The sequence below is a fragment of the Temnothorax curvispinosus genome, unplaced genomic scaffold (genome assembly GCF_003070985.1).
Source record: "Temnothorax curvispinosus isolate PA1 unplaced genomic scaffold, ASM307098v1 QBEX01011198.1, whole genome shotgun sequence".
Taxonomy (NCBI): domain Eukaryota; kingdom Metazoa; phylum Arthropoda; class Insecta; order Hymenoptera; family Formicidae; genus Temnothorax; species Temnothorax curvispinosus.
In genome coordinates this window covers 28711-38241 of record NW_020220978.1, presented here as the reverse complement: position 1 = coordinate 38241, position 9531 = coordinate 28711, and the positions used below count along the sequence as shown (strand labels likewise).

The window sequence follows — 9531 nt, the reverse complement described above, 5'->3', positions numbered from 1 at the left end:
CGCGACTAGAAAGATATAAGAAGAAGAACAAATTCAAAATTCGGGTCTTTAGCTTATACAACATGAAAATAATTCTATAATGAAAAGATTGCTTGAAATAAGGAGATCCGTGAAAGATTTAATTTCTTCTTTTTTTTTAGTGCGACGAAATGGGATTAACAAAAAGTCGACAAATCGACGAGATTCCTTATCAGCATATAGCGGCTTTATTATTAGTACAAAAAAAGCGTCTTTACAAAATAAATAAGTTACAGGCTCCGAATGTGTGGAAAATCGAGTTTTCTCGTTCGTTTTTCCGTTCTTTTTTTTCTTCTTTTTTCTTCTTCTTTTTTTTCTTCCTCACTTTTCTTCGACATCGACGGAAGTAACGTTCCATGAGCAGACGCTTTCCTGGAAGCCGGTACATAAAAGTAATAATAATATTAAAGAAAGAAAAAAAAAGAAAAGAAACATCTTGTTCTCTATCGGCCGTTCGCGGGAACGCGCCTGCCGTCAGGACGAATATTCCTTCGCTCACAATTTTTCCGACCGAGAACCCATCGTTGTTAAATCTTTAGCGCGAATTTCGCGAACTTTCACGGCGCGGCGAACGGTCCTCGCACGCTTCTCCCGTCGGTTACCGGATAGAGATATATGGTCCCGTGGAAGACCTCAAATATCTCCGCGCGATTGTTATAAGGACACGCTCGACGACAACAACGGGATGTCTTCAGCATTGATTTTCTCCGGTTATTCACAATGTTATCAGCGATCATGTCCAGGACATTTGTTCGTAATTGTAGGCACCAAGGCTATCATCTTTCGATTAAAGCCAGCCTCTCGGATCGACATCCGTTTCCTGATAGAACGTAATCGATCGAGCCGCGATCAATCGAATTGACGAGTCTTGACATCGTGATAGATCGAGTTTGCATCGTCCAATCCGGGAAATACTGATGGAAGCCGACGTGATTGAGCACGGAGATCGTCTCGCCGGGTGAACACATGTCTGGATTAGTATTGGTAGCCTCCATTGCTGGCGTAGCTTTGTCCGCCGCCACCGCCGCTGCTTGGAGCACCGTAAGACGACGACGGTCTGCCACCGCCACCGCCACCGCCGGAATAACCGCCGCCGCCACCTCCGGAATAACCGCCACCGCCGCCTCCGGAGTAGCCACCGGAGCTGAAAAAATCATGAGAAAAACATTTGATTAGTAAATTCGAAAAAAGTCGATAAGAAACTAATAAAAGAGTGTTGGAGAGCAAATAAGAAATTATATGTAAAATTTTGTAATTGAACGAATATAATGAAAAATGAGTAAATCGATTTAAATAAGTGAATGTTATGATTCAGCAGTACTTTAATTAATTATCATGGATATTTACTGAATTAAGACTACTATTTTGTGATATTAAACAAAATAATCCAATCAATTAAAGGGAAAGAGGCAAAATAATCCAACTAATGTTTTGTAAAAAAATGACAAAATGATCTTTGCTTTATTTTGCTGAATAGTTTCACGCATTTATTTCGCATTATCACATCTTACCCGCCTCCGAAACTGCCACCACCGCCGGAATATCCACCACTACCACCGCCTCCTGAAGGAGCACCGTAAGTTGAGGACGGTGCACCGCCAGAGTATCCGCCGCCACCGCCGGAATATCCACCGCTACCACCGCCTGCCGAGGGTGCACCGTAAGTTGAAGACACTCCACCACCACCACCGGAGTATCCACCTCCTCCGAAACCACCGCCACCTCCAAAGCCGCCGCCGCCGCCGCCGGAACTGGGCGCTCCATAGCTGGACGAGGGTCTGCCACCGCCTCCGCCTCCGCCTCCGCCGCCACGCGGTGCCCCATAGCTCGAGGAAGGTGCGCTGTAGGTCGAGGAAGGCGCTCCATAGCTCGAGGAGGGTGCCCCACCTCCAAAACCGCCACCGCCACCGAAACCGCCGCCGCCACCGCCGAAACCTCCGCCACCGCCGGAAGGCGCTCCGTATGTGGACGATGGTCTGCCGCCTCCACTCGACGGCGCTCCATAAGTCGAGGATGGTCTACCGCCGCCGAAGCCGCCGCCGCCGCCGCCGCCGCCGCCGCCACCGCCAAAACCACCGCCGCCGAATCCGCCGCCTCCGCTAGAAGGAGCGCCATACGAGGAAGATGGGCGTCCTACGGATGGTGCCCCGTAGCTGCCGGAGGGGCGAGATGGTGCCCCGTAGCTGCCGGAGGGACGAGATGGGGCTCCGTAACTGGAGGACGGTGCCCCGCCGCCGAAACCTCCGCCAGAACTAGGTGCTCCATAGCTGCTGGAAGGCGCTCCACCACCGAAGCCGCCACCTCCGCCGCCGAAACCGCCACTTCCGCCGCCTCCGAAACCACCACCGCCGCCGCTGGACGGTGCTCCGTAGCTTGAAGACGGAGGTGCCCCGTAGCTCGAAGACGGGGGTGCCCCATAGCTTGAAGACGGGGGTGCTCCGTAGCTCGAAGATGGAGGTGCTCCGTAGCTGGAGGACGGTGGCCCACCGCCACCGCCACCTCCACCGGGCGCTCCGTAGGTCGAGGAAGGTCGACCACCGCCGCCGCCACCGAATCCGCCGCCACCACCGCCGAATCCGCCGCCGCCGCCGCCGCTGAATCCACCGCCACCGCCTGAAGGCGCACCGTAGCTCGACGATATTCCTCCACCGCCACCGCCAGGATAACCGCCGCCGCCGCCGCCGCCGCCACCTCCTAGATTAGGCGTGCCGTAACTGGTTGACGGTGGTAGATAGCTGCCCGAGATAGGTGCTGAAAATAATTTCTAAATCTAAAATTCCAATCTTTGAAAAATATTCTAGATACAAAAGTTATTTAGATATAAATTATAGCTTTGGTTGTCCCAAAAAATTCCATTACGTTTTGATTAATTCGAGAAAACATAGTATTTAATCTATCTTACAAATTACTATGATTTACTTGGTTGCTCTCACGATAACTTATGCTTCCTTACATTGCTGATGACTTTTTATTACATCGCAATAGTCTCTGACGAAATTACCGCTAATGAAGAACGTTTATTGTTTGCGGTAACGTTATTAGCGACAAGATGATAAGTAATAAAGTCGGCAATAGCTTTTGCGCGATTTCCTAGCAATCAAGATTGGAAGTTGGCGTAATACAAAGTAGAAATTCTAAAACTTTATTTTCTCTTCCCATAGGAATTTATAGAGACATCCAAGTGTTCATTTCACATTATCGACAGAAGTTCAATTTCACCGTTTTATCAACATTTTAACAACGTTTTAACAACGCCTAAACGATCAAAATTGTCCAAAATTGAACTGCGCACAAAAATCAAGACAATTTACGAGAAATCAAGAAGGTTGAAATTCCCGAAATCACGCATTAATTTAAGGACGCACATGCTGTTTACAATTCGTGAAAGAGAAAAACTCACGACCAAGTTAGAAAATTATGTTCGCGTTAAATAGTATTCTAAATCAACTTACAATAGTACGCGGCGGCCACGGAAGCGCGCAATCAGACCGTAACAATTTCTTATCGCGAGATTTCATCTCCTACGCGCGCTATCATCATCAGCGTTGTAAGACAGGACGCTTTGTGTCGCACGGTCGAAACACGCCAACGCAATTTTCACGTTAATAGCGTGCGTGGCATCTTTTTTTATGTTAAACGCGCGTTAACGCGCCGCGCCGATTGAGTCACGCTCGCTTTTCATCGCGGTTGATGCGTCGGAACGGCGAGTCCGATTGATTTATCGCGCGAGCGTGATGCTTTGCCGCGACAGTTGAAGATGCGATTCATCGCTGGTATCATTTACGACCGGATCGCCGAGTCGACGGTCATCGACTGTTGTGAGACCGCGAGTACGTCAATTAATCGCCGGATTCAGCAATTCGCTATTCTCTCTTGTCCTACTTATTAAACAAGTATAGACATTTAATTCCTCCAATTTAATCTCTCAACGTTCGACATTCGCGATGAAATTTATTGAGGATTCCGCTTCCTAATTTTCAGTTGAATAATTCATACAATTGAAGTCCAACAGCGCTACACTGCAGATGAAATAACAGAGTTAAACTCGATTTAAAATATTTAAAAATTGAATGGAGTAAAATAAAGCGAATGCAAACGGGAGGCGATAAAATAAAATAAATCTTTAAAAGAACAAAGAGTGAAATATAAAAGGCGCGACAAAATAATATAGACCAAAATAAATACTAAAAGCCTCTTTCAACATTTTATTTTATTTCAGTTTTTTTTTAAAAACTAATTTGTTAACATTTTAACATTTTCCCATTAGACAACCGTTGGCACAATCCCGCAATAATCTGCAACACACGCGCGGCGTTTAAACAATAACTTGCGTTGTGTGCGCGTGACGTTTACACGTGTTAAAATCGAAATCGGAACAATCGCGGCGAGCCGAGTGCACCGATGAAGTTTCGGCCTGCACGCTCGCGCGCTTTCGAGTTAGATTACGCTAGATCGCGCCTGATAATGTCCTGATTTATACAACGATCTCAACACGCCATGCGCAATTTACTTAAAGATGCTGTCCGATAACTCCAGTCGCCCTAATGCTCGACTATTTCAGGCCCGGTGCACACAGTTTCTACTTTTTTAAACGTCCCAATTTCACAAATTTGTCTGTAAGTATTATTTGCGAGGCGGCTTGAAGGAAAGAAAAAAAAAACATACCGCTTGAACGCTTAAGCAATCGACTAAACCTGGAAAAATGTTTGAGGAATAAATTGTAAAACATCTCATTATTTGGATAACGAGAACGCCAATTATTAGATGTTTTTGCTCCAGTCCGATCGATGTTGAAACGATGCATGAAACTGCGTAAAGTAGCGCTCCAACAAGAATTCAAGAACCGGAGACTTAATATAAACTCGAGAGACGAGAAATACATCGCGAAACGTTATAATCGGAACTAGAACGGATACGTAATAAGAGATTTAACATGTTTGTGCTTGAAAAGTGTTGAAAGCGACACGAAGAATCTAATCGTCATGATTTAACGCTCAATTAGCTACGTTTTTTTAAACCTCGATTGAACACTATTATCTCGATTTACATAAGACGGAATTATTATATTACACAGGCCAGGAATATATCGAGAAGTATTTTATTTTTACCTTAAAAGTATTTTTTTACTCGTATTAAAAAAATTTAAGGTTTAGTTAATTATTTAAAGTCTTAATGGAAAATATAATTTAACTTAATTAATAAGCTGGAGAGTGAAAACATTTATCAAAGCGACGCATAAACCACATTTTTTACCTAGTGCATCGCGGAACGATGGTCGACTTTCTAATAAGTTTTCCGACAAGCTGACAAATTAGAGATCCGTCGTGGCGGCATTCATTAAGCCGCACAAAAATATTGCGTGACGTGGCGCGCTCGCGTAATACGTACTTTAACCGTGAATTTACCGTCAGCATATAGTGCATTTCTTATATAACGCATCCCCCTTCTAAATTATATTCCACTGAAGACCTTCCTTGGAAAAGTGTGTGCGCCAGTGACAAGAGACTTCACTTAAGTTTTTTTTTACAATAATGAATTTAATATGCTATTATGAGACGTGAGAAACAAGGGCAACGAGAGTAACGTGACGCGAGCAACTTTAATATTACAAAAGCATTCTTTCCCTCAAAGTCATTAATTTATCTTACTTTCTGATATGGAATACTGACACGCGATCTTCCTAAGACCGCTTTTACTCCTGCGAAAACATCATGTGTTCGAATCTCATACTTTTCTCTCTTCTCTATCTCTCTCGACCATTGAACAACTTGAAACAATAATTAGATATTAACAAGTTCTTTCTTTTCTCCCGATATAAAAATAATTCTCCCAAAGCTATTTCATTTTATACTAACGTAAAAGATTAACAGATTCCGAAAGCTTCTTCGTGCAAGATTAATTCCACGTTCAGTTGCAATCTTCTACCCTGCACATCACGATATTGCATACTATTTTTTCTAGTCACCGATAAAAATTCCATAATCCGCATAATTCCAAATTTAATGAAATTTAAAAACGCGAAGAGCAATCTCGAGGAGACTTAAAGGATTAATTGAACGTCGGACATTCGATGGACGGGATCCTTCTCAGATCTTACCATCAGCGTGGATGGGCCTCAACAGCAGAGCCGTCGCGACCAGCGCGGTCACTGCCAACGGGGCCCAGCTTCTCGCGGGCCTCATGGTCCCCGACGATTGAAGATCTCGTGGAGGTCTCTCTGCGGCGTTCCTCGGCGCCGAGTCACATGCACGAATTTGCGTTCCGTACGAAGTACGAGGTGCCTGTCTCTTCCCTTTTTCTCTCCGAGGCTATACCGTCACGTATATTTGCGGGGTGAACTTACGAAAGGAAAACAGATGCAATATTGGGGCGCGGCGGCTCGACGTGGCCTGCTCGACGCACCCGTGCGATTTCGTCTAACGTGCTTCAAACAGCGTGCATCTCGCTTATATAGTTGGCCGTCTTTCGGAGAAAGTCCTCGTCGGGAGTGCAGGAGGATGCTACCGGCCAGGTGAGACTCCCGGGGAACGTGGGAGGCAGATGTCGATGAGGGGGGAGTCATAAGGAGACACGACTATCTTGAGGGGGGCCCCCGCGAGGAATCGCTCGTGGGGTGGGGATCGAAGGACCTGTTGTCGGCTAGCCGAAGGATCGGGCAACGGGATACGATCCTGCTCCTTCGCGATTGACCCTGGTCAGGCCGTTAACGAGAGGAACCCTTTTTTCGTCTCGGACGTTCTCTCGCTCTCTTACTCTCTCTCCTTCGCACCGAAGAACTTAACGTTCTCGCTGCGAGAAATCTCGCGCCGCCTGGCCTTGGTGTCATCTGGCTCTCCGTTCGAGGAGAGCGATCAGCGAGAGTAACGTAGCATTGCGCCCGATCTCTGAGCTCTCGAGCACGTAAATTCTCCCGCAAGCGGTCTGACGGCGATTCGGATGGATAGGATATAAAATATTCCGTTGCGCGCTCAGTCGGTTCGTTTGAAACGAGGATATCGTAAAATTGAGAAAATCGTATAATCTCCGAATTTAACGAGACGTAGAAAAACGCGATAACCGTGTAGATACTTGTCGAAAAATTTCACGCAGGTTAAAATTATATCCGGAAGATAGAAATAAAATGGTTTTTTTCGAAGTTATTTCACAAAATTGTATTTCGCACATACGTGACAAAAAAAAATCACATATTAGGTAAGCTAATGAAACGTTTACACGTTGGTATTTATGAAAACAAGTGCAGAATGAATGCAGGATGAGTTGTTTGTTTCGCAAGCGAGCCGAGTGAAGTTTCGAAAATCATCACGTCATTCTTCTAAGTCCTTTCTCCGAAAAAGTAAGCCTCCAATGAGGACCATCAGTAAGCAGGGAGCGTGCGATCGAAAATTGCTCGCTTGTTATTCGTCACACGCTCAGCTTCACCCGCGAAGCGTACTTGTCGACTAGGAACTAGATAACTAAATCGACGGAGGATACAAACAGCTCGTGCCGTCGTCAATATACGTCCATCATTCTAAATTGGCATCACAAGCGGATCGATTTTATCCCAAAGTTCAATATTAAATTTAATAAATTCAATTTAAAATTTAGGGCAAATAATAATATAATCGCAATAAAAATAACGGCATCTTGTATCAGATCTAACTAAGAGAGATTTTATTGCACAATTTAAAGTTTTTATTGAAGAAAAAGGGACTTGAAGTAGCATGAAAAATTTCACGAAGCAAATTCTGAGACGTCATCTATGAATATCGATCTAAAAGATATCCGGGCGACATTCGAGCAACGATTTGTCCGGAATACATTTCGCTGTAACCCGCAAATGTACTAGGAATGACCATGATTTCTAGGCCGAGGACATGATCTGTCCATATACAAGGCGTGAAAATGACGGTATATACGTGAAGATATATGCCGATGAGAGATATACGTGAAGATCGTTTCGCGGCGACGCGGCGACGACGTGTGATTTCAACCAATCCTAAAAAGATGAGGAAGGTGAACCTCAAAAGTGTAAGGTATCGGTATCTGGTGAGCACGTCTCTTAGTATGCCAACGCTTTCCGATGCATTTCGATCTATAACTTAAAAAATGTTATAAATATTATCTCAATTTATAGCACTGAAAGAAAAATTTTTGCGGAACGTTATTCAAGTAGCACGTATTTAGCACATGAGAAAGGCCATTAACTGTAAAGGAATGATCGATTGAACGTGAAAAAAAAAAAAACGAAAGTTCACTGAAGAAAGTATGAAAGGGAACCGCGGAGGTGAAGGAGTCCGGTGTTTATTTTTTTACGTCTGAAGCTATCTTGTGCCCGTTACACGCACAAGATGCGCTTTTCATAGCCGGCTGTATCTCGGAGCGCGGCGCATTATCCCAACTTGTTCGCACGCGATTATCTTACGTCCAAGTCCTCCCCCCCTCCGGTTTTCCCACCCGCGGACGAAACGCGCGCACGATTTTACGGCTCGCGTAAGCGGGTGCCGCGCCGCTCGTTGCCCCTAAACGCGAATGACGCAACGTATAGTATAATCAATAATTTGTAATAGCGAGAGTTCGTAATTTGAGTTCCGTTTCGTTGCTCATTCCTAGCCGCAGGCGTAATGTTGCGACACGCGGCCGAAGTATAATAACTTAATAGCACACGCGGAACAAGATGATGAAAAGAGAATCCTATTGGAAACGTGTATAGCGCTCGCCTCGTTGACGAAAAAAAGATTCGCGCGAACGCCGTCGAAAGAGAAAGATTGATGATTGATAAGACAGCGATTAATAAATCGTTGAAACATCATTTTTAGTTAACGCGTTATAAACTTGCTATTCAAAGCTAAATATATTTAATATATATTAATGTATCCACTTCTGATAACCCTATATTTACATTATTTACAAAGTCATCAATTAGAATAATTAGATGGCTTGAAAGATTGGCTCTGTCTCTCGCCCCAAGAGTTTCGTAAATTTTCCATAGCCTATAGCTCTTTCGCGGATCGGCATATCGGACTTATATCGGCTTATAATTCCGGCTGGCAATCGATTCTCGTAAGAGTTGTTACTTGTAAACAGGCAATCGCTACCAATGACTGGCGTTTCACCGGTGGATCATCGCGGTGGTAGTCGCCGGTCCAATTAGCGCGCGCGTAACGACAAATCGCGCGGAGAAGAGAATCTCACCGTTCTCTCGTGCGTGCGCGAACTTCACGAAACGGTCCCGACTCCCGACACCTACGACAACGAACGCTCTCTCACCGATTGCTGAAAGAGAACGCCGCTTGCTAAATCGACGATTTATTATCGCCCCGTGTAGCAATAACGCGAGCGCGGCGGCTCGAGATGCGCGCAGCTATGCGACTATGACAACATTGCGGTAATACGAATCGGATCGGACGGGATCAGATTGCTCCGGCACGGTTTCGAGTGTCTCGTTCTGCCGGATTGATTGATCGTTGCGACACGGCCGGCCGCTGCAAAAAGCGCGCGATCCACCGTGTTATATCGATATCGATCGATGGA

At 45.3% G+C, this 9531-nt stretch overlaps 1 protein-coding gene across 1 annotated transcript; it reads right to left on the bottom strand.

The window, feature by feature from the left end:
• Positions 1–247: 247 nt before the first annotated feature.
• On the bottom strand, positions 248–6200 carry LOC112461244 (pro-resilin-like). The gene is made up of 5 exons (XM_025026410.1): positions 6116–6200; positions 2704–2769; positions 2365–2550; positions 1530–2151; positions 248–1162 (listed from the first exon to the last, which is right to left on the bottom strand). The coding sequence occupies exons 1-5, from the start codon at positions 6198–6200 to the stop codon at positions 994–996; spliced, it is 1128 nt and encodes a 375-aa protein (XP_024882178.1). The 3' UTR covers positions 248–993.
• Positions 6201–9531: the final 3331 nt, after the last annotated feature.